General features: G+C 40.8%; 1 protein-coding gene across 2 annotated transcripts in view; it reads left to right on the forward strand.

Moving 5' to 3' along the window:
• Nucleotides 1–11,923: 11,923 nt before the first annotated feature.
• Nucleotides 11,924–25,766, forward strand: part of LOC119793154 (neurogenic locus notch homolog protein 1-like) — a 53,271-nt gene continuing 39,428 nt past the window's right edge. Inside the window, exons 1-2 of one of the 2 annotated variants that reach the window (XM_038300180.1) lie at nt 11,924–12,192; nt 13,052–13,133. In XM_038300180.1, coding sequence (XP_038156108.1) covers nt 12,132–12,192; nt 13,052–13,133 — 143 coding nt within the window. In that variant the 5' untranslated portion in view covers nt 11,924–12,131. The remainder of the gene's footprint in view (nt 12,193–13,051; nt 13,134–25,766) is intronic. The other variant, XM_038300186.1, reaches the window with a different exon arrangement.

A 25,766-nucleotide genomic window follows, 5' to 3' on the forward strand; every position in this document is an offset into this window, starting at 1 on the left:
AAAAGTCATGGATTTACACTGAGGATCTAGGCTTAAGCGCTGACCAACTGGAACAACACTGCGGCGTTGAGGCAAGGTCTGAAGACAGCTTAAGTAGTGGATCCTCTGATGATCTAGACGAGCTGCAGCTGTGCCGGAGGCTGCCTCAGAGGATCCACGGCGGACACTGCTGGAGAAAGGTGGAATTTCTCCAGCTCCCAACACTGGCATTTTGATGTTCTCTGGGAAAATCCATTTTTGTCATGATCACTAGCCTGATAGCTCACCTGATTACTCATTTCAGTCACCTGAGTAGCTCCGCCTGGTTATCAATTATCTCTCAACGTCTCCACCTGCTGCTTTATATATGGCTCAGGCCAGCTATCATTGGCGTTGTATTTAAGTTTGAGTTAGGGGCCAAATTTTGTTTTTATTTCCTTTATTTAACTAGGTAAACCCCGTTGAGATCTGGATCTCATTTTCAAGGGGGACCTGGGCAGAGATCTCGTTCTCAGAGGCCAGTGGTAAGAGAGGTTTTTAGTGTTGTCTTAGTGTTTTCTGATCATATCCTGTGTCTTATCCACTGAGCGTGCCCTGCTCCTGCCTTGGCTCACTGGAGGGAGCCAGTTTAATGTACCATAGTTTCCCTGATATCATGCCTTGTTCTGCCTCTCAACTGCTGGGCTTGCCTTTTCCCATCTGAACGTTCTGCCAGATCTCTCTGTTGAACTCTTGGAACCCTGAACATGCCTGAACTCTTTGTGGATTCCTGGAAACATGGATTCCTGTTACTGTTCTGATCAGAACCCCTTACCGGGCTATGGACTCCTGGAACTCAGAACTGTCCTGTTTTGAATTGTTTCCCTGACCTGGCTTGGACTTCTACCTGTTCACTGGGGCTGCTGCACCTGGTTTCACTCTGGGCGGTGTCCGCCGCATCTCGTTGGCTGGCTGGATCCTCGCAAATCCATCGCTCTGAGAAGATGGACTGAACTGTTAAACCAGATAAGTGACTCTCATGGATAATCATCTTCCATCAGATTATTATGGTCACTTACCCATTTTTCTCCCTAACAAGAGTTGCCAGTGACGGGTGGTGCAATGCCTCCCCCCGCAGCCGCTGCAGATCCGCAGTGTTTTGTTTTTTAATAATAACGTTGAGTCTTCCAAATGTCTGTCTCACCTTAAATATTGGGTCTTAAGTTCTGAGCTTCATGACAATTTTAGCCCAGTAAATCTATCCTGAAAAGAGAGTCATCGCTTGGCAACTATCATGTCATATCATTTTCTAATAAAATTTTTAGTGAGTCAATTATATATTTACAATTTAAGACATTTCTCTTTTCATCCACAATCAGGCATGGTGACATGGATAGATAGTTATCACCTTTCAAGAGCTTGAATGGACTGCTGCATCTTTGAGAAGTGTTCTTGGTCAAGCTCGATTGAAATAAATGCTGGATTTGCATCATTGGTCACAAAATCTTCAGAGTCCTGGTAACCACCTAAGTATTTGATTCAGATGTGTTTGAGCAGGAACAAATCTAAAAGTGTAAAGAGACCAACCCTTAAGTACTGGAGTAGCGCATTGCTAATTAGTTATTGCAGTGCCCTTCCATTATGAACTTGGGGAAAAGTTTTATTTCTATATAGGCCTATATCATAGAATTTTTAAAAAAGACGAAAGGTTGATGTTTTCCAAGCAGTCTCGTGACATTTGTGATTTTAGCTCGGGAGACTGAAGGGAGAAAATGAATGGTCAGTAATAAAGCATGACAGAGAAGCAACTGCAGAAGTCTGGTAGGGACAGTCCTCAGCCCACTAGTTTGCAAACCAAGGATTTGCAAGTAAACACAACGTTTTCACAGAAGATTTACTTACTTTCCTTAATTTTATTTTATGAAAAAGAAATAGGGAGTATTTTCCAAATGTACCATTTATTATCCAAGCCTAAGTTTTACTTTTTCCACGTTCAACAGCAATAAAGAAATGTCCACGGTGTTTATTCGTGCACGTTGTGGAACATTTACTGTAAGCCCAACTGACTTGCATGGATATGAGAGGCGTGAACATGTCCAGACCCGTCCTTTTATATGCCACATCTGCCGCTTCAGGCAGCAAGAAGGCGGCCACCCACACTCCCCTCAAACAGAGGGCCATTTATGCAAAGCAGTATTAACTTTTATACTCTTGGCATTAACAGTGAATTCATGTCTGCATTCTGTCCAGCCAGTTGAAATTATGTCGCCAGCAGCTGTCATAGCCTAAATGTTCCAATGCAACCATGAATCCTCTCAATAAAATGAACAATTGTTTTTTGTATTTTAGCATAACACTTTTTTAACACTAAAAAGACCCACACGTGATTTTGTAAGGGTGTGCGGGGACATGCAATCATGTTCAGTGAATAAAAATATAATGGAAAAGTTTGTTTATGTTGCCCTGTTCAAAAGGTGAATCACAGATCAATTACAGAGAGGGATTTTTCAAAGGGCTAGTTTTTCCCTACAGCTAATTAAATCTTATATTTAATGAAAAAAAAATTAGAATTACAGACTAGATCAGTACATTTTTAGCTCAGGAAAGGCACAATAAAAGTATGTTTAATACCTAAAGATTGCTATTGCCAAATTGTGTCAAGGCTCAGAACAGAGGACCCAGTATTCAAGACAGACAGACAGTCAGAAATTTTATAAAATTTTTTATTTTAAAAACGACAAATTTGCATTTAACAGATAGGGCCAGTAAGGCTGAACCTCTGCAGAAAAAAACATAGGTTAGCAACCACTCTATCTGGCAGAAGATGATGATGAACTCGTAAATCACTAACCTGGTCTCAAAGTTCAGTCTTTGCCCAGAGGACGAGGCAGGATCCTACCTGGTTGGCAGCCATCAAGACGCGGCGAGCACCGTCCAGAGAGTTCCAGATACTGAAGTCCCAGAGAACGGAGAACAAGCAGAGGTACAGATTCGAGCAAATGAAGGAAGATGGGATAGTCCAGAGGGCGAAACCAAAGCCGATGACGAGGACGTGCTCAGGATTCAGAACCAGGGGATTAGAAGTACAAAGAGGTTCCGAAGGGAAATCAAGAACGGTGTTGGGGAAACATTTCCAAGTTCTATTAACAGGCAGAATCCAGCAGATCAAAACGCAGAGCAGGTCAGGATTAGGCAATCAGTAACACTTAGGTATGCTAGAAAAACTCCCCCCACAGGCTCAAATTTGGCATTGATTACTGGTAGAAGGCTGGTTAAATAGAACCAGGAACAGGTTTAGTTAGGCAGATGAATGAAATGAATAATCCAGCCAGTCAAGATCATGACAAATTTGACTTGTAATCTAACAAATAAGCTTCATGTTATTATCTATTGGATACAAAAATTTCAATTCAAGGGCAAAGATCCAAATTTGTCTCATAGGCTAGACGTACAGTATGTTGGTTCCAAAAAGGTTTGAATGGTGGTCTTATTTAACAAGTTGTGTATGGAGACAGCTTGGCCTAAAACAGTATTACCTTGCACAAATGTAATGAAATGATCAAAGCAATACCTGGAGCTAAAATCACACTACTGCTGTTTGGTAACTGAGCTTTTAATGGAGTTGGTGAGTAGGTTAGAAGTGTTGCCACCTGTTGTCACTTGTTGATGCCCCCGTCAGACATCCCAAGTCTCCCGGATATAGATAGCTGTTCACAGATGTCCACAAGTTGGATAAATGATTCGGAATTATAGATTATCGAAGGTGGTGTTTTTTCAATGCGAGTGAGAGTGTGCAGGCAATGTAATAATTCGTGCATCATGTGTGGATTAGAACAACTTCGATTGCACTGGCACAACAACAGAGAAAATGTCATACAGTAAATCCATACATAAAAATTAGAGACAAAATGCTTTAGGACTGGCATATGGATCATGAAGCTTGTCACACGATTACATGTGGATCAGGATGCAGGGCACAGCATCATCAGTCAGATTATGGTGTACCTCTTTCAAATTGTACCCAAAACTAAACAGATGCTCGTTTGTTTGATTCTGTTCATGGTAATAAGGTGTAATGGGTCCTTCCATCTGTGCTTTACCATTCTGAGGGAAAGACCACAACCCCCAGATCAACACAATGAGAAGGAAATCAAAACAAATCCTGTTTACTCTCCACATGACAATGTGATGCAATAAACACATTTCCCCCATTTTCCCACAGCAAACAGAGGCACAATGGTGAGATCTGTTAGTATTATACAGCATTTGTAAAGCATGTAAAGGTAAAGACTAAGTCTCAGCTTTATGACTAGCATCAAATTTTCATACTTTATTACAATTTAATGCTGCTGCATGGTGCCATTAGAGGCAACAATGGTTCAGGCTGGAAATAATAACCAGTGCACAAAGTATTATCAATGATTTGACATAATATCACTAAATGACCCTGATAAACAGCTCAGCTTGGCTTTAGGTCAAACTCAGTGGGAAATGTTGAACACATCGCCTGGGACCACACACCATCTGTCTATTTTTGCTATTATGATGAAAACATTTTAAATATATTATTTGTAAGCTTAACTCGTGTGCTTATTTGAACTAAGCAAATCTGATTATACTCTTCATGTGTCAAAGACAGCCAGACTCGTTAATCTGCATAATAATAATAGTTGTGTTAAATGCTTTTGTAATTGCCTTCTGTGTAATTTTCTCCTCCTTGTGTTCTTCTCCCCATCCATCCATCCATCCATCCATCCATCCATCCATCCATCCATCCATCCATCCATCCATCCATCCATCCATCCATCCATCCATCCATCCATCCATCCAGCCTATTAAAGGCGTTTCCTCTCCTTGTTCACGCTCTGTTTAAAAGTTATGGTTTGCTTCGCTCATACAAGCTTACTTTCCAAAAAAGATTTGCAATTTTTCCACCATGTCAGACTCACCACAGCAAGTGAAAATGGGGACGAGCACGTAGGACGGCCTTATGTAAACATATCAGCAGAATAAATGGCAATTAGGGGCACCGCTTATTTTGATGATCCACCTGGAAAAAGAACATTGTCCACTATACCTTTAAGAAGACGTCCCCCCTGTGCAAAATAATACTCAAGTCTCATTTGTATGGGTGATACAGTGTCACACAAAGTTTCGCTTAGAGACACATTTAACAAAATAACTACATGACTTTTAGTCATTGCTAGAGCTTTAGTCGGAATATTTTTTATCAGTCAAATAACGGCATCTTTATTGGGACATACATTTTCAGTTTTCTTCTGTCAGCTGCACTTCTCATCAGCTGATCATTTCCCTGCCTCATCATCATTCTGCCACACCAAACCAAACTCTGCATCCTCGCTGCATCTAAGGAGAAGTGCCATAGCTGCAGTGGTAGCTGGTAGCTCTGACCTTCATCCTATCATATGTCCTGTATACAGTACACTCATACACGAAATATTTACAGGGCATCCGGAGAGGAATCACAATGTTGCTTTTTTTTTCAATTTTATTTATGTTCCAGCTTTATTCCATATTTGTATTGGATTAATCTTTTTCATCCGAATTCTGCTCCTGACAATTCTAATAAAACTAAGAAATAACATGCTATTGGAGTGTGGCTTAGGAAAAAACATCTCTCTGTGGAGGCTTATTTTTACTAATGAAGGTTGTGTCCAGAATGTGTGGAGTCTGCAGAGATGTTATCTGCCCCCTTAACCCTTCCTTGACCCATAGAGGTCCTGGAGGGTGAAAGTCAGAACCAGTGATAATTTCTGAGTATCTACTAATTGATATTTTTAGCTTTTTCTGTAAAATCACATGATAATTAAGTAGCAACTTGGCTAGGTTTATTTGATTTCCCATGTAAGAAGGCACACTTGAACAAATCAGCGCAGTGACTACAGAGTTTATATCAAACAGATGTAGTCTGCACTAGAAGATTTCTCCAACAAATTGTAATGTACATTTATCAGCGTTACTGGTCTAATGACTTTTACCTGTGTGAGTCTCCTCAGTCTCTGTTCACACACCACCTGATGGGAATGTGCTCCTGCTTCTGCTGACTCTGTAAACCTGCTGATTGAAACTTATTTTCGACGCTGTCAGCATGCATTTATCAGTGCTAAAGATCCTGACTGCTGATAAGTTGCCTTCCCAACACTTGTCAGAATGCATGAGAGAGATTTAAAGAAATGTGTTCAAACAAAAGATTGTGTTGATGAGAGGTGGATTCAAATTCAGTGAAGATTTGTTTACTGAACCTATATGCTCAGATAAACTCTGCTTCCTTTTTGTTATGTTGGTACTTTTTATTGGAGGAATAAGCAAGAGCATTTACTGATTAAAGTTCCAACCCATATAATGGTTGGGTGAACATTATAGGCAGATGAAAAAAAATATCCATAATTAATAGATAAGTCAGTGAGTGTATTTTATTTGTAGGACATTTTTCACAACAATAACAAAATGGTTAATTAAGATAAATAAAATATTTTTAAAAATCTAAACCACAAAAAAATTAAATAATACATGACTGTAATTTTCTACACATTTTAGGGAGAAGTAAAAGGGCAGCAGGAACTTTTAAGAGCTTCATGAAAAACAATAACAACTGACAATTTCGTAATTTTTTTCTTTTACATTAAGCTATATAAAGTTGCATTAAATATTAATCAGAGCTTCTGTTTTTTGTCTTTATAGCTACATTCAAATGCAACAGTAAACGTGTTAATAGAGGAAGGAGTCAGGGCGAAATGAATATTTAGTTAGTTTGGTATAAACTTAGAAATGTACTGTATCAAAAATATTCTTGAAGTTTGAAAATTTCCTGTGGAGCATTGAACTAATATTTAGTGGTACAACCACTGGGTTTGCTTCACATCTGTGTTTCATGGAGTCAACCAACTTCTGACACCTGTGAACTGATATTCCAGCCCAGGATCACTGGGTCACATTCCAAAGTTCCTCTGCATTCTTGGTTTGCCTTAGAAATAACATTTTGGGCTCATCCACTTTTTTTTTTTGTTGGAAAAAGTTCGACTAAACATCCTGGCTACTCTGTAGTACTATAATATAAATGTTTTAGGGCTGGAAAGTTGACAGTTCAGTTACTTATGTTTGGGGTCGCTGCCTTGTTAAAACCACCAACTTTAAGAGGGATTCCTCTTTGGCACAGGGAAATTTGATCTGTTACAATATTTTAATGTTTTTAAACTGATCCTTTTTTCCCTGCGGCACAACATAGCTGGAAACATGCGTTACTTCAGTGTGGCTTGAACTCACTGTCTGCGGTTTATTGACAAATTATCTGAGGACCTGGACACCGAAAGGAATCATTATTCATTTATCAGCCCGCAAAAAATTGTGTTGTTCCTTAATTAGAAATGTTCTCTTACTTACTAAAATCTCTTCAATAATTAGACTTGTTACAGTTTTTTTTAACTCTCCTCTGCATCTTTTAATAGTTACAGTGTTAACAGTTCGGTCAAGTCTAATCTTCTCGGTTGAATCAAGGGTCGTATTCATATGGAGCAGCCATGAAACCAACATTTCTTATCTGCTTCCAGACTGGTTAAGTTTAAAGCCATCCCTTGCAGCTGATCTGTCTGGATATCCTCGTGCACTGCATATCCCTTACTACATGCAGTGACACAAAAACACCAACAATGGTGGACTACAGAAGTGTGGTGGCTTTTCAGTTGAGTTTGGATTTTATAACAAAACATTCATTGTTGCTTCCTGTTCCACAAAAAAGAACAAAAACAAAACTTTTTTCCTCTGCTGCCCTTATTGTTTCTACCCCTCTCCTTTTTGTTGGTTCTTTACTTCTGTTGCCCACCACTCAATGGCATGATACAAGTACTACAACTCCTAATAAGTTCAAATTCAATTTTATTTATAAAACACCTAATAACTATTAACTTAAAAAATGTGCATGCCTGTATATTTTGGTTATCTATTCTTTTTTTGTGACAGCACGGTACTTATATTCAAAGCTTATTTTTGGTCTTACTTTACCTTACTTGCATTTGTGTTTTTAACTTTTTTTAAACTTTTCTTCAATCATTTTTCATTTTTTTTAACGTCTATACGTGTGGGACCCTTTTACTATAACACCTGTCACTTTGCCGCTGTTACACCGTGATTTTCCCATTGTGATACTACAATTTTCTTTTCTATTCTATTCTATTCTATTCTATTCTATTCTATTCTATTCTATTCTATTCTATTCTATTCTAAACAAGAAAAAGCTATAACATGACAGAGGAAAAACAAACCCAAACAACTTAAGAATGTGACACAGCTATCCCAAATGTACCTTTTGTGATATATATATATATATATATATATATATATATATATATATACACTATATTGCCAAAAGTATTTGCTCACCTGCCTTGACTCACATATGAGCTTAAGTGACATCCCGTTCCTAATCCATAGGGTTCAATATGACTTCGGTCCACCCTTTGCAGCTAGAACAGCTTCAACTCTTCTGGGAAGGCTGTCCACAAGGTTTAGGAGTGTGTTTATGGGAATTTTTGACCATTCTTCCAGAAGCGCATTTGTGAGGTTGCACACTGATGTTGGACGAGAAGGCCTGGCTCTCAGTCTCCGCTCTAATTCATCCCAAAGGTGTTCTATCGGGTTGAGGTCAGGACTCTGTGCAGGCCAGTCAAGTTCATCCACACCAGACTCTGTCATCCATGTCTTTATGGACCTTGCTTTGTGCACTGGTGCACAGTCATGTTGGAAGAGGAAGGGGCCAGCTCCAAACTGTTCCCACAAAGTTGGGAGCATGGAATTGTCCAAAATGTCTTGGTATGCTGAAGCATTCAGAGTTCCTTTCACTGGAACTAAGGGGCCAAGCCCAGCTCCTGAAAAACAACCTCACACCATAATCCCCCCTCCACCAAACTTTACACTTGGCACAATGCAGTCAGACAAGTACCGTTCTCCTGGCAACCGCCAAACCCAGACCCGTCCATCAGATTGCCAGATGGAGAAGCGCGATTCGTCACTCCAGAGAACGCGTCTCCACTGCTCTAGAGTCCAGTGGCGGCGTGCTTTACACCACCGCATCCGACGCTTTGCATTGCACTTGGTGATGTATGGCTTGGATGCAGCTGCTCGACCATGGAAACCCATTCCATGAAGCTCTCTGCGCACTGTTCTTGAGCTAATCTGAAGGCCACATGAAGTTTGGAGGTCTGTAGTGATTGACTCTGCAGAAAGTTGGCGACCTCTTCGCACTATGCGCGTCAGCATCCGCTGACCCCGCTCCGTCAGTTTACGTGGCCTACCACTTCGTGGCTGAGTTGCTGTCGTTCCCAAACACTTCCATTTTCTTATAATACAGCTGACAGTTGACTGTGGAATATTTAGGAGCGAGGAAATTTCACGACTGGATTTGTTGCACAGGTGGCATCCTATCACAGTTCCACGCTGGAATTCACTGAGCTCCTGAGAGCGACCCATTCTTTCACAAATGTTTGTAAAAACAGTCTGCATGCCTAGGTGCTTGAATTTATACACCTGTGGCCATGGAAGTGATTGGAACACCTGATTCCAATAATTTGGATGGGTGAGCAAATACTTTTGGCAATATAGTGTATATATATATATATATTTATTTTTCTTTTTTACAAAAAAACAGCTTTCAATGGCATTTATCTGCCTAAAAAAACGTAGTTGCCAATATTATTCTAAAATATAAGAAAACAAATGTATAGCTTCTGCCTTGTTTGATCACCTTGGCAGTGGCGGAGCAAGATGGGGGGCCAGGCGTGGCCATGGCCACCCTTAAGCAATCGTTACCCTGCCATTTTTCCCCTCTAATACAGATGGTGGCAGCAGTAATACTCTCAAGTGGAATAATCAAAACATTACATTTTTTTTGTAGTTAATTATACACATCAATATACTTACATCAAAGATGATAAATACAAAATTTATGCTCTTTTCAGAACTAGATTTTGTGTTATATGGGGTAAAGAGAAAATGATGTGTCTGTGCAAGTCATCTTGGAGTCTTCAGTGAAATCATAGAAAAATAACAATTTATATAACAATAATAATCAATTTATGTAGATATTAGTGCTTGTAAATTTTATGCAGAATGTTTATTGATACAAGTAGGTAAGTAATGACAATGGAAAAGATTTACTCCCCCGAGACCTCAAAACTGAAAGAGTTTTATATACCATACGTTTTATCTAGAAATTACGGATGCTTAAATATTAACAATGGCGTAACTATCGGTAAGCAGAGTAAGCAGTTGCTTATGGGCCCCCGACCTCTTAAGGAGCCCCGTTGCTGACACCTGGTTGGGCCCCTACGCATGTCGCTTTGCAGATGTAATGTTGCGAGAAATTCCTCTTACACCCACCTGATACTAGGTTAAATGACTGGACCATATTTATACCCAAACATATGGCAGATTTCAGCATGATTGTGAGCCGTTTAAACACGACACCAACAGCAAAGCAGACAGTGGTACTTATAATTACTATGTTAACAACTGTGTGTAGTTCATTAGACAGTTGGTAAAAAATACACTCATATAATATGTTTCAAACCACCATAAAGATCTTAAAAAAACAATGTATTCAAGTATTTTATTTTTTACAATACGACTTGGAATTATGGGTAACCCAGAGCGTAGATCAAAACCGTAACCGTTACGTACAATGTGTTAGCGACAATGGATACCAAAAAAAGGTACGTAAGCGGATTCCAGAAAAGAAAAAGCAAAGAAAAGCTGCTGGAAGAACAGAAAAAACTTCCCAAAATAAACATGTTCTTTCAAAGAACCAAAGAGGGAGAGGTGGACGTTGTTGCCGAAGTAAGTAAAGATTGCGACCAGGAGATGAATGGAGATAGCTTGGGTGAGGAGGAGGCGGTGAAACTCAAGGTAACTCATTTTACAGCACAATACACAAAATGATATCCATGTCTAGTGAAGGTGAAGAATGATGAAATGATGAAGTGCAGTGTATTCTCATTATGAGTTCGTATGAAATCGTACGAAAAGTTATGCACCTTAATTTCATACGTTTTGGACGTTTTCTTCGTCGTATGCGCATGCACATCTTACACAACATTCAAGAACATAGAATTTAAAATACAATTAGCCCTAACCCTGACCCTAACCCTAAGATATAAAACAGCAAGCAACGTAGTTAGAGACATGAATAAGTGATTATTGCACTGTTTTTGCCAGTTTTACGTCCGTCCGCGGATCTGCTTTTTTTGTCTGTCTGCCTGCGCATGCGCACTGATCTGGTTTTTTGAAATGTATGAAATAGTGTGCATAACTTTTCGTACGATTTCATACGAACTGATAATGAGAATATGTTGTGAAGTGTGTATGTGTGTGCAAATTTCGGGTCGGTTGTCTACAGCATGTTGCTTACGGGCCTATTGTTGTGTCTAACGCTATTGAATATATGCGTCTATTTGTTAGCAAAGGCTGTATGAAAGTATAGTTTGTCTTTATTTAGAAAATGTGGATGTTTTGTTCCTTAATTTTCCAGTTGGAACAGTGTAGATTGACCCTGAGGTTCTGGTGCCTATCCATTTTCGTCAACCCTTATAACAAATTTCTGGCTACGCCTCTGCACCTTGGGACAATAAAGGTATTTCTAATGTGAAACTAAACTTTTTTAAAACTTTATTGGATATTAAAATCCTGTGAGAAGGTGATGTTTTAACGCTTTTATTCAGAATATTGGATAAGCTTGCAGCTCAGTTTCAAATATCCTGAGGAGAACCTTTGGGGCTGATGTTCCACAAGTGTGAGCTAATTAACCATTTACTAGGTGGGAAAACCGCTGGGGGACAGAAAAACAAACTCCCTGCTATCTCTCCATCAAGCTGCACAGCTTATGCCTGTCTGGGGAACAACTATGTGACTATGGAAGAAAAACGCCCCTTCAGAGCGCAGCGCAGCGCAGCGGATGGAGACTTGCGTCCCTCCAATCATTTCCCAGTCTGGTCCTGAAGTGACGACGTCTCATGCCCGGAGTCCGCTTCACTTCTGCTAAACTCTGTGGATCTACTCTTGGATGAACTGAAACAGGCAGCCTTTTTTCCTTAACAAGGAAGACATAATATCGGATCTATGAAAAAACCCACGTGGATTTGTAAAATCTTTTTAAACCAGAAGGAATGCATATTTTTTTGTTAGTGAAACTAACTTTCCTGTTGTCGCTGATAGGAATAACGCGAGGTGAGTGGGGGAGAAGTTTCTAAACACTGCTTAAAAACAAAACTGGAAGAGTTTTATATGAGCTAAACTTTATATATTTATATATATATGAAACTTTCTTGTCAACTGAAGGAACTTTTTAAAACTTTTGCAAGTTTACTTTCTGATATGTTTATTTATTTTAATATGAATTGCATTTTTCTTTTTTTCCTTTAAATTCATTTCTTCTGGATAATTTTATGTTTTTTAATTTGCCTCAGGTGGTTGTACATTTATCCAGCAAACAGAAAGGAAAGAAAAAAAGCCTATTAGCCTCTGCACTGCAAAAAATGTAAATCTCAATAAGTCATTTTTTTCTTAAAATAAGTGGATTTTTCTTGAAGAAAGGAGTTAAGTGAGACACAATTTACATTTAAAATAAGAAAAAACAATTGCATTGTCTTATTTTAAGTGCATATAATATAATCATCTTATTTTAACAGTTAAAATACTACTTCCCTTGGCCAATCATCTTATTTACCTGCTCAAATTAAGGGTAAATACGCTTAATTTAAGACATTCTTACTCATTTTTGGATCATTTTTGCACTGTGGAGTTTGGATTTAGTATTTCTTCTCATATTTCTTTTAAATGCTTTTAAGCAGCATATTAGAGCATTCTGTTGCCAAACTACTAGCAAGTTCCTCTATATCCCACAGAACTGAATCTCAGTTATCAAGAGTTGCAGGTGGACTTCTCATTTAAGAGGGAATACTTTTGCAGTTCCTGATTCCAGTCTGAGAAGAAAATATATCATGGTTGTTTCTGCTGCTTTGCCACAAGCTCAGAACCTTTAGGATGTATTGCAAAGTACATTTGTGTTAAAATGTTGCTTTTGCAGGTCTAAGATGCTCCATGCCCACAGAGTCATGTTTGAACCAGGGGAAGTGTGAATCAACTCCGGATGGCAATGGAGAATGCAAGTAAGTTCAACATCTGCCCCATGTCTTGTGAATCTGCAAGTTGTGACAAATTCCTGCACAGTGGGATTGTGGAGTCTGCAATGACTCAGAGATTTTTGGGGTTTGCGTGTGAGGGAGATGAAACAGTGAGCGCTCACTCTGCTGGATCTATTTCTGGGTGGCAAATGGTCGGAGGATGTAGAGAAATGAGTGGTGGACCCTTGGTGAGGCCAGGGGGTCACCGTGAGGTACGGTGTTTGGGTATGTGTTACTGCCGCCACATTCTGCCGTCTCTCCAGCCAAACTCTTCGGCCCTAAATCTTGTTTTTCTTTTCTTTCACTCAGCGACAGCTGGGTTTGCCAGAAGCCCGGCGACTATTGTTCTCCTCTGCGATTAATTCTGTGTGACTAATCTGGGTGAGGCTTCCCAGAGAGACCCTCAAACCCCGTCCTTTTGCCGCCCCCTCCGCCACACACCCTTCTCTGGGGATTTTGTCCCCTCCTCACCCTCTCTGATTGCCCAAGACATATGGCTACACATTTTATAATCTATAAAAGATTTCAGAAAAGGCTGTGATTAATAAGTTTAAGGGTAAACCTGCAGGCTTACACCTTTCCTTGCTTTCTTGTTTAAATTCCAATGCCGGTTTGAGCCGCAGCAGTCAGATTGTCTCACTGCTGGAATGACTGAGTCGGCCAGGTCAAAGCTTCGGACAGCAACAAGTGGGCAGTCATCTTGGACCCCCGCCACATCTTAATTTGGCCTGCTCATGTATTCACTCATCTCTCACACACACCCCACCTCCTCCTCACTGGGCCACAAAGCCATCATTGTGCCCCTGCACTGTCCCGCTCCTCAGACGTCTCCAATTTTACATGGAGGTGGGCATTGGGTTGGTTTCGAGCAGGCACACAAGGCCAAGCCAGTGATTGTGTTTTTCAGAGTTGCACTCTTTACGTGCTGGTTGTTACTGTGGCAATGGATAATCAGCAAAAAGTTTAAGGGTTGCCAAAGCTTAGACAGGTCATCAGAGTTGGAATACTACATATGTTCAAAAATGAACCAGCACTAAAGTTCATTCACCTGTTTTCAACCCCGCTTTAGTTTTCTTGAGGATTACTAATTCCAAAGTGGAGAATTGTAGAGGATTTTATTTTAAACAGCCCATCATCAATGAGTTCTGAAGGTGTGAACTGAGGGGAAGCAGTTCATACCAGTAATAATATCTTGCAGATTCCAGTAGTACAATGGATGACCCAAATCAAAGAGGTTCAGAGCAAACCTTCTTTCTGTCCATGGAGATGAGAGACGTCAGGGCGATTCGATGGAGGGCCAGGAAGGAGGCTGCTGAGAGATCCCATACCTCTGTTGGCACTGTGTAGATTGCAGAGTGATGTGACCTGGTGAGGATAGGATTGCTTGAAAAATAAAAGTTCAACTTTTGTCATTTTTAACAGAAGTTAATCTCTTGATCTTCATAAGTAAACCTTTTATTTTTATTTTCTAGCGGCTGCATTCTTTATCTTTATTTAAAGCTGCTACAAAAAGTAATGTTTCTTGTTTTAAATACTTTATGACTATTTTGTCTCATATTTTTAAATTACCTGCAGTGGAATCTGAAAGCCCATTTTTGGTGTTCCAAAAAGGAAGAATGTAGGATGACGTTATTGGCCCGAAAAAGCCTTAGCTAATAAGAATCACCTGAAAATCTTATATTTAAGAGATGCAAAATCAAAAAAAGACAGCAGAGCTGCAAAGCAGGTCAGATTTAAAGCGGTAGCTCAGGACTATTACAGTCAGAGTCTGTTAAAAACTTTCAGTCAGGTTATATCTTCAGGTAGTAGATAACCTTCTTAACATTTTCTCTAACTCCATTTGAACCGGTACCAGAATCTTAACCCAATGGTTTGTTTAAGTGGGACCTACATTATTATGTATTTAACGCAACAATAATTTTGGCGGTATAGGCTCTCAATGAGTGACAAAGAAGAGCCATCACTATTTATTATATCACTAGGTGAAACAGTGAAACCAAGCTTGAAAGGATCATCGAGTGGTGGTGGGAAAAGAAGGAGGAAAAGTCCAGGATGAAGTGTGACAAAGCGCTAAAAAATATTTGGTGCCAAGAGGAATGAGACACAAGTGGCACTGAGAACAAACTAAAGGAAGAGCTAAAGCTGCTGAACTATTCTGGTTTCTCTGTTAAGATGATGGATTTTGGGAGTATGCAGCCTTTCTAATACTGATACTGGTGAGATAGAAAGGTTTATAAGGTACTGCGTATTATATTACCACAGGTGATGTTGGTGCACAACAAGTCTGTCTATTTATCGCACCCCTGTACTAAACTTCCTCTAAAAGGACTAAGTAAACACTATCAGGAGGAATGCTTGATTTATTGTTCTATTTAAGGATTAGAGGTATTGTGGAGGATTTTGGCAAATTTTTCAAAAGACCCATGCTCTCCACTCCAAAAATGCACATGAACAACCCTGTAACTGAACATCTGCTCTAACCCCTAAATCCCTCAATCACTATAAAGAGCGGGGACTATATAGTAGACTTTATAGCGAACTCTGTTAACTCACCGATCGGACAGATGATCAGTGGTTTTTGCTCCCTGTTGGTCTCATAAATCCTCCTCCACTGCACAGTGCCTGCGCCATCTTTGTTATTAGTCGCTGCTGTCAGGTAGTGACAGCCTATTGGGTCAGCAGGCTGCTGTGACAGCAAAACCCAAAATGTTTGCATGGGGAGCTCTCCGCGAAAAGCATTTTGGGATATATCTGCCTCTTCTGAGGCCTTTTTTTCCCTCATGCACTTAATAGACACGTTTTCTCTTACAACCCTTGGCCATTTTCAGAGAACCTCTGTGAAAAAGGTGAGCTTCAATGACTGTCTGAATTTAAATCAGGTTCTTTGTTAAAATTCCTGTTATGTTATGACATAATTAAGACTTATCCTTAGAGGAGCCTAGGGGCCTTTCTATGGCAGGGTGATTCATAATTCAACATTAAGTAGCAGTAAAAAAAAAAAGTTACTGTGAAGAAAATAGCTTCGGAACTGGAAGTGATTGCAAGTGTTCACAGAAAGAAATGTATCACCAGTTTAGCTTAAAATCTAGGATTACTTCAAGCGTTTTGCAAGTGACTGTGTGTCAACAACTGACATTGGAGTTTTCAGTTGCATAAGTCTACCTTAGTTGACCTGTTTGAAAGCATCTATCGTGGCCAACTCAAAGTACTTAATCTGACACTTGTTTAAAATGTCAGCAAACTGAAAACATTTACCCCAAATTTTAATAAAATATTTAACAGTTAAAATACCTGTGGGTGCGGGAGTGTATAGCAGCCGTATCTATTTTTTTTTCTTTTTTGGCATCTCTAAGTTTAGATCTGAGGTATCCAGCAGAAACACAGACATTAAAGATTTAAAAACATTAGAGCTTGAATCTTGCTGCTGAAAACCTGTCTACTTTTTAGGGGTTTTATCAAGTTTTTTCTCAGATAACAATCAGAGCCATTAATTCCTTTCTGGTATGTGTCTCTGCTACAGTATTCATTTACCTCAATGAAAGTGAGCCCTTGTCCCTCTAGTTCTGAGCATTCTTCAATGGCAACCCTGTTTGCCCCAGTCAGATGAGTCTATCTTAACTCCCCCCTCACGTCCTTTACTCCCACCCCTGCGCTCCTATTCAGAGTCAGGAAGCAGTCTCGGAGTGGCTTGAGGGAAGAAAAGGTGCCGTATCTGATCATATCATCACACAAGCAGAAGCACATAGTGTAGCTCTTTTATATGGCCGCCGCTGCCAGTGTTAGGTTCCCTTTGGCTGTTGAGAGGGGTTTTCTACCTGAGAGAACAACATGGTTCTAGAGAATCCCTGCACAGTAGACATTTTGAGCCTCTGTGTTTGGCATATACCAAGACAAATCACATAAACTTTGATCGCAGTCACTGACAGTCTGCATGAGGGTGTGTATGTGTGTGTGAGAAACAAAGGCCCTTTGCGTATTTCAAACCACACTTCCTCTTTTCTATTATTTGCCTTCTGCCAGACCACCTGCTTGTGGGTTGAAGTATAATAACCATGTGGGCTATCCACTCATCAGCGCAGCAGCGTGCTCCGTAATACCCATGATTACTTGTGGTTTTTGCCCATTGAACTCCACACAAAAACAGATTGACGATGTCTGCCAGGTGTGCCTTAAGCTTTGAGTCACTCTCACTGCCGGACGCAGAAAGGCTTTGCTGAATATTTAGGAGAAGGAGATAAGATGGCTTTTTTATGGAAATAGACTGTAGGTTAAACAACAGCTCTGGTTTTACAAGGTGGTATAAATCAGTACTACATATTATCCTTATTGTTTATAAATCACATTAACAGTCCACACAGGAACTTTGAAATAGGCTAGGGGCCAAATGGTCAAATAATTTCTTAATTATTAGTGTTACAGCTGTGGAACGCTGGGCTAGCACCCTTACAGGGTGCTAAAGTGTTCATGGGAGTTTGCCCTACTGGTCCATATATGCTTTGTAGACCTGGAGAACGCATTCAGCTGTGTCCCTCATCATGCCCTGTGGTGGGTACTCTAGGAGTCTTGAGCTAGTACCCCTTTCCTAGGGGCCATCCAGCTACTGTTCTAGGGGGGCAGGAGTTTGGTCTGCATTCCCTGTGTTAGGTTCAACCTGTTTTCAAAGCATGTTGGACTTTAGTAGGGCTGTTTTCTGTCCCCTTTATGGGCAGGACTTCTAGGTGCAGACAAGGGCTGGAGGGGGTCTGGTTTGGGGAACAAGCAGATTGGCTTCCTACTGCCAAGACCTACAAATTGCACAGTGGCAGTTTGCAGTTGAATGTGTGAAGCTTCTCCTATTCTGACTCCATGGTTCTTGACTGGAAAAATGTGGCATGTTCTCTTCATATCAGAGTTCCTGCCTCAAGTGGAGGAATTCAAGTCTCTTGGGATCCTGTTCACAATTGATAGACTGAATTGTGCAGCTGCTGCTGCTTTAATGTAGACATTCCATCGCTGTGTTGTTGTGAATATTGAGCTAAGCCAAAAGATTAAGCTCTCCATTTACCAGTTGGTCTACCTCTCTAAGCTTGCTTATGTTCATGAAATCTAGATCAGGACCAAAACACTGAGATTTCAAATACAAGCTTAGGGGTTAGGAGATCCCAAGTCTCAGATTAGAGTCTGTTTTCCTCCACATTGAGAAGAGTCAGCTGAGATGGTTGGGAAATCTGTTTTGAATGCACAATGAACACCTGCCTTGAAGCCTAGGGGATGGTTGTCTCTCAGCTGACTCTGGAACGCCTCAGACCTCCCCACGAGGAACTGGAGGAGGTGTCTGGGGAGAGGGAAGTCTGGAAGTCTGCTAAGGCTAATGGTCCCACAACCAATTCCCTAATAAGTGGAATACTATGAGTACAAGTACAATTGTTGAAGCTTGTTTGTTTAACTTAACTATATTGCAGTTAATGTGGGGCATACATTGTATGATTTTTTGCCCTTTTGGGGCCAATTTTCCAGTCGTGCCGAATTTTCAGACCGGGCCAACTTACTGCCTGATCGTGCGTCCTGTGTCGTGTAGTGTAAAGGGGATAACGAGGGGCTATTAGCCTCTCACCACCACCTCCCAATCAGGAATCATGAGGTAGGAAGAAAATCAAATATGTTTGAAATTCAGTCGACTGTCATGGGCAAATCGATCAGTGGGCATACGCAAACAAGGAATCTTCTTCCTTTTCCTCTCAGATGAAAACACAAAAGCATGGCTTGGGTGCGAGTGAAATTGAGTTCTTTCTGTAAAATTGACAGACTGTAGTAGCCACATTTGGCCAGCCATGTCTTTGCCCAAATATATTGTCACATTTTCTTTTTAGGGCTTTCAGCAAACATAATTGCACAAATTGCCAAGGCAGCGCATTTCACTCTATTTGAGCTTCATATTCCTCTTCTACTTGTTTGGTTTCCAGATAGACGAGTCCGAGTAGCGCATCAGGTCACTGTTTTTTTTAAACAATCCTATCAAATTATGATCTTTTAATAAATTTTCCGATCTATAAAAAATGCACTGGGTAATATAATGGTTTATTTTATATTGTAAGTATTTAAATGGTTTTAACTTAGTTTCCAGTCTATTATTTTTTCCTATAGTAAATGAAAACTATTTGTTGTAAAGGAATGTGTGACACAATGAAGTATTGAAGGCAGTGTCAGAAGTGTTCTAGTGAAGATTCTCATTTTGACTCTGGCTGATGTCTTAACTTTGCCCCCCTTTTTCTCCTCACCATTCTTTTTTTCAATGCTTGAATCTTGCAATTGGAGCTTTAATACCATGTGTATTTATCTGTTAAATGTTTGCCACAGGTTTCTGTTGAAATAATCAAACAGTCTGGCATTAATGATTTTTTTAGGTCATTTTGTAGGTTATATATTTGAGCACCCAATTCAAAACCAAGAATAGCAACATTGGGAACCGAAACAGCTAAAAGTTTTTAGAACGTATTGATTATGTAAATAAATCAGATGTGGATAATAGGCAAACTTGCATATAGACAGAAATATCTGATTATGTGCCAATGTATAAACAAGTAAATGATGTATATACACAAAAGAACAGAATAGGATAATCTAGCATAGGCAGGATTAATGATGGGATTTTTTTCTGCTACACGTACAACCTGAGGGTTCTTTGTCATTTGCACCCTCGGAGTCCCTGAAAACCTATAAGTGGTTCCCAGCCTCGTAAAGCAGGCTGTAGCAGAGGTCATTAAAACAACTCAGTCCCTCAAAAAACACTTACTCTCACACACACACACACACACACACACACACACACACACACACACACACACACACACACACACACACACACCCACACATAAGCTAAGTGTTTGGTCCCTGGGGAGAGCTGGTTCTTTCCCATGGGCTGCATCCACATTGCTCCAAAACTCACAGGGTCACTAATGAAGGCTGCCAGATGTGGGCCGGCCAGGTCAGCTCTCCTGTACGATTACAGAGGAAGGAAAAGAGTGATGAACATAAGGAGAGGGCAAGCACTGGAGGGTCCTGTAATTTCTGCGGCCAGTTGGGATTCAGTGGTAACTTTGGTTTCAGTTCCACCAAAAACAACAACCATGGATTTTGTAGCAGAATTAGTTCTACTGGGTAGGCTATTTTTATCCAAATAGAGTCAGATTGTGAGTTGGAAGCTAATTCTCAATGTATTTTCCACTGACAAATTTCTCCTCTTGTGGTAGTTAAATTTACACTGTTGTTAGCCATGACACAAGCTGCTGGGAAAGCTCAGGAGAGGGCAAGAAAAGGAGGAGAAAGACCGGGAGGAGAGGCCCCCTCTCCCTTTGGGCAAAGCTTTTAAAACAGATCAGACAAGACTAAAGGAGACTTAGGCAAGGCACAGAAGCAAACGGCCAGGAAATGAGAAGCAGTGGGGTGGTGGTGGGGGACAGACAGGATGAAGAGAGGGGAAGTCAGAGGTACAAACATGGTCCACTAACCCAGTTTGACTCCCAGATCACGGCGTCTAAGACATCACAGAAAAATCTCAGTTTCTACATTATACTATAACTTCCTTGGTATTCTGCTCACATTTAAGCTTTGCAAGTATAGTGAACTAATATTAGCTATTTAGTTTTTCAAGTCATTTTGTTCAGGTACTCAGCCTACATTCAGGTTTTTAACACCTGTTACTTTAATTTCCAAACAGCCACATTTTTAAAAGCCATGTAAAAATACATGGCTTTAAAACTTTTCATAAATGTTTTGTCCATAAGTCAATAAAAACTCAGCTGACTCTTTTTGATGCATTTAAAGGTACACTATGCAACCGGTGTTGATTTTCCAGCGAGACTCCCCCCAGAGGGCGAAAGTAAAAGTGCACTGTCGTAAATATGCACAGCTGTTCTCCTGGTTTCTCCGTCAAGCCAGGCTCGGTTGTTTTGAGCTTAGCAGACAGGCGAACGCAACGAATGACTAATGCTGCGTTCACACCGCAGCTGGCGCGACAGAAGCAGCGAGTTTACATGCAACGTAACGTCAAGGCGCAGCAAAAGGTCCCGCGGCAAGTTTTGAGCAGCAGGCGCAGCACGTCTGAGCAGCTGAAGCAGCGCATCGGGCGCGTTTAAGCATCTGATGCAGGGAGAGAGACACAGCACTGATGATCACTCCTCTTAAACAGTTTATTGACGCCTAAATTAACTTAAAATGTAGAAATCTGCCGGCAGAATATGCAGTTTGGATTATTTAGATGAAAAACACCTACCAGCTGCCGTGGTGAACCGCGAGGAGGCGACCAGGCCAGAGGCTGCTGATGAAGGGATCCCTACTGTCGGCGCACCGCTGGTATGTGGGGGTCTGAGCGGCTCCGACAGGCAGGATAATAATCTGAATGAACTGACGGCACTGATTACGTTTTCAGGTGTATTTTCTCACTTAAACACATATTAAAACTACTTTATTCCCACTGATCACAGCAAATATAGCTGCAAGGCAGAGAAAGGATAGTGAAGCTCCGCCCAAAGCGCGTCAGACACACTTTTGCACCGCGCAGCCAGAGCAGCAAAGCTGCTTCAGCCGCGCGTCAGAACTAACTGGTACAAGCAGCAAAAATGAAGCAGCAGACGCGATTTTGCTGCGTCAGATGTGAACGTAGCATAACTGCACAACGATCGCCACTGTGCTAGCAATGAGCATGCTTTTAACTGGGGGGTGTAGCAGTTCTCGCCGTAAAGCAAGACTGACTCTCACGAGACTTCTGAGTTTGTGGGTGCGGGTCGGTGCTCCTGCAATTGCAAGTGCGGTATTTCCCCCACAGACCACCAGGGCGGCCGAGAATACCTTTGTTCAACCTGAAATGAATCATTTAATCATCCATAACGTTATGGAACACATTAATTAACTGAAAAATGTTGCATAGTGTGCCTTTAAAGTTAAAGAAACACATATCTTGGGAACAGCTTCATTGTAGTTTTCAACAGTCTTGAAATCAATCATTTTTAACTCCTGTATATTATTTTATTTCTACCCAACTGTTTTGTTTGATCGAAAAGGCTCAGGATAATATATCTGTTTTGAAAAACCCATAAGCAAACAGTAAAATAATAGTATCTAGTAGGCTTGAACATTTAAGAAATGTTCCAGGGAAACCATTGCCTTTCTTAAATAATAGTTACATAATTAGTTAAATAATGTTTTCTGTAAACTCTCAGCTTGTAAAATCGAATTAAATTCTAAACAACATACATTATTCAGTAAGGTGTTTGGTTGAGCTTGTTTTTTTCCATTTCTTTAACGCCTTCTTTTGCAAGGTTTTGATTAAATAAAAAAGTGGCATCATTACAGTTGATAGAATAACAACCAGTTCATTTTTGTTCTATGGTCTTTTTTTTTTTACTTTATTGATGATTATGGTAAAAATGAACTTTTTTTAAAATGTGACCAAACATGACTTTGTGTCTCACAGAGCTTTACATGGCACAATAATTGAATAAATAAATAACCTAATTCACTAAGCCTCTTAGAAGGCATTCAAAGTGAGCTCCAGGAAGCTGCCTAAATTTGTGTACTCACTCCAGGGTTTTATTTGTGTACAGTGCACATGTGTAGCCCACATATTACATCTCTCCATCTGCATGTGACCTCAGAAAGATGGCAGATGGCAGATTGGCCCGACAGTCAGGAAAACCCCTTTAGAGTGACGCCTGGCTCAAGGTCAGATGTCACCACAACATCTGCTGCAGGCTCGAGCCGCCGCCCCGGCGCTGTCGTGCGTCCCGTCGGTGGAGCAGACCCGTTGCCACCGGCTACTGCGGGAGCATTAGAAGAAGCGATGAGCGAGAAGTGAGCGCAGAGGAGAACAATGAGTGCTGCCGGGGCAGGGATGACAGAGGAGATAATAACAGTATCATCCTTACAGCAGAGATAATTCCACTGCTGTCCTGAAGTTACACTATACCTCCAAACACCTGATATTTGCTCAGCTTCTGATTTGTTCCTTTCTTTTCATGTCTTCTTTATTTACCTTTCCAGCTGCCTGGTTTACCTGCTGCTGTTGAGATTACACAGCTCTGCAGGCCACCAGATTTCACTTGTTGAAGCAGCTGCTTTTCTCTGTTTGCTTTGAAAACAGAAAAGCATCAATAAAGAAGTCTCTGAATATCTATTTTTTTATCCACGGTTTTTTTTTAATGCATTTTAGACCCCGTGGAAGCAGTTGATTTTATGAATGTAAAGGCCTTTTAGTTACAAGGGGTTTTGTCAAGTTAAAAAACTAATTGTTTGAATTCTTTGCCCAGCGTGTGCTACAGTTGACCTGTGGTTAACACCTCCGATGAAGTGTGTTTGTGCAGGGCATCAATCAGCATAAGGGCGTGGGGTCTTTATGTTTGTCTTCTAGGCCTTGTGTGAGATACTGGGCTACTTTGCAAAGTTTCAAAGCCTCTTAGAATTTTTTTTTTTTTTCATGGACCCATGATGAGCAGCTGCTTCTATTCAGATTAAAAATAAGGAGAGTCTTGAGAGTAAAAACTCCTTCTCCACCAGCTTCCCTTTTCTCTTTTTGAGAGCCCAACCAAGCTTGTTCCAGTTGCCTTTTCGTCCGGACTCTTTTGTCTGTCTCTCTGTTTGTGTGTGTTTTGGATTTTGAGCTTTGGTCTTGCTCACTCTTGGCCCCGAACACTTGGAGAGAAGTATACGATCCATTTGGAGTCAGTTTGGGGAAAGTCTCAGAGGGCATTTAGAATCAGTTATAAATCTGAGAGGGATGTCTCACCATGAAAAGAGGCAGTTAGACAAAAGTGGGTTGAACTGGTTTTGGAGGGAAAGACGGTGCACTGAGGTGAAGAACTGGATGCCAACAACTGTTCAGGAAGTGGAACCAGCAGTGTGGGCCAGTTTAGGAGAAGAGGGGGGTTCATACAAAGATGAGAGGAGAAAGAAGAGGGAAATGAGGGAAAAGAGGAGGTGTAACAGCTGAATATGCCTGTGCCTGGAGTGAGGTTTGAATTGGGAGTTGAGGGTGAAGGTTGGGGGGTTGGCAACAGACCCACTTATGCTCCTTCTTCTTTCTCTTCCCCTCTTGTTCCTCCTTTCGCTTGAAAGGACACAGGAGAGAAGAAGGCTATTCACATGCCGACACTGCAAAGAATGTCAGACTCATGATGTGCATAATTTCCTCCAACCTGTCAGAAACATGCAGCTTTGATCAAATTCCTATTTGATATAAAAAGTGTAATAGAACACTTTTATAAGATGTTTTTTTTCTTGCATTGCTCAGCATTTTCCTGTTGCCTTGCTGAAAAAGTAGTGGGACAGGATGCTTGGATGGAGGAAGGAGGCAGAAAGGCTGCAGATATGGGAGACGAAAGGGGGAGGGAGTGTTGGATAGGGTAGTGTTGGCCGGGCCAGCAGCTGCTGTCTCCTCATTAACATGCGCACCTGCTCCCAGCGGCCTTTTTCCAGCAAGCTCGTGTGGCGCCTCACGACTAAAGCACTCGCCACCGCTGGGGTTTAACCGGACTGCCCTCCCTCCCACCCTGGAAACAGAGCAACCCCTTCCCTTCCCTATGTAGCAAAGATGCAGCAACTTTTTTCATGAAACTGAATATGTGAAAGAATTTGACATGTTTCTGATGTAAAATTGAAAAGATTGTATCTGAGATTGTCTAAGGTTCTTTAAACTTTCTGATCCCCCCTATACTGACAGATCATAAACATCCTGGAAGATCAGTATCTCTTAGAATATTCAACCAACTTGTCATTGCTGTTGGACCGTGGGAAATTTGATTTTGTGATCATTGGACTATTTTGCTCAGACATCTATCTGATGATAATACAGTTTGTATAATCAAAGGCAGATTGCACAATAAAAACAATTGCATGACACTTCTTCAGGAAAACTTAGCTAGTTCTAGGATTTACCACCTTTTCCCTTCAGGACTTTTCTCAATTATTTTTGATAAAGATACAACAATGTCCGAAATTTCGAGATTTACATCCATCTTTACATAACAGTAGGGTGACCATATTTTCATTTGGGAAAACCAGTCTAGGTAGACCGCGTCCTTGGAGGATGCAGCCCAGGTTTTCGAACAGAGCAAGAGCCTCTGATTAAGAACAGGGCTGCCCTCACTGACGCGGCTCAGGGATTACGTCACACGCAGCGTCGTGCGCAGTGAAATCAGGACATTTCCTCACTTTCTAAAAAAAACCCAGGACGCCCGGGACAGGACGTGAAATACGGATATGTCCCATGAAATATGGACGTTTGGTCACCCTACATAACAGCATCACAGTTGCAGATTTGATGACTTCCGATCCATCTGTGTGAGGCCAGTAGATGGGTATACTGCAGTTAGCAACAATACAAAATGTTGTTGTCTACTTAAAACAATGCTCCATTGGTACTTGAACCATATGAGTGTCAAACAATTTTAGAGCTCCTTCCTCTAAGGTCAAGTGCTACTACCCACCAAGTGAGATAAATTCTGTCCTATTTTAATCAGGGTTGTTGTTCCTTTAGTCAGGATCCATATCTCTCTTACTATATTAGAGGTTTTGGCTGAAGACAGACAAACTGATGCTTTTTGTCTTAGCTCTGGAACAGCTCCCATATTGCTGCAGATAAGGCCT

The sequence above is a fragment of the Cyprinodon tularosa genome, unplaced genomic scaffold (assembly GCF_016077235.1).
Source record: "Cyprinodon tularosa strain WSP-4 unplaced genomic scaffold, ASM1607723v1 ctg112, whole genome shotgun sequence".
In the NCBI taxonomy this organism is placed as follows: Eukaryota; Metazoa; Chordata; class Actinopteri; order Cyprinodontiformes; family Cyprinodontidae; genus Cyprinodon; species Cyprinodon tularosa.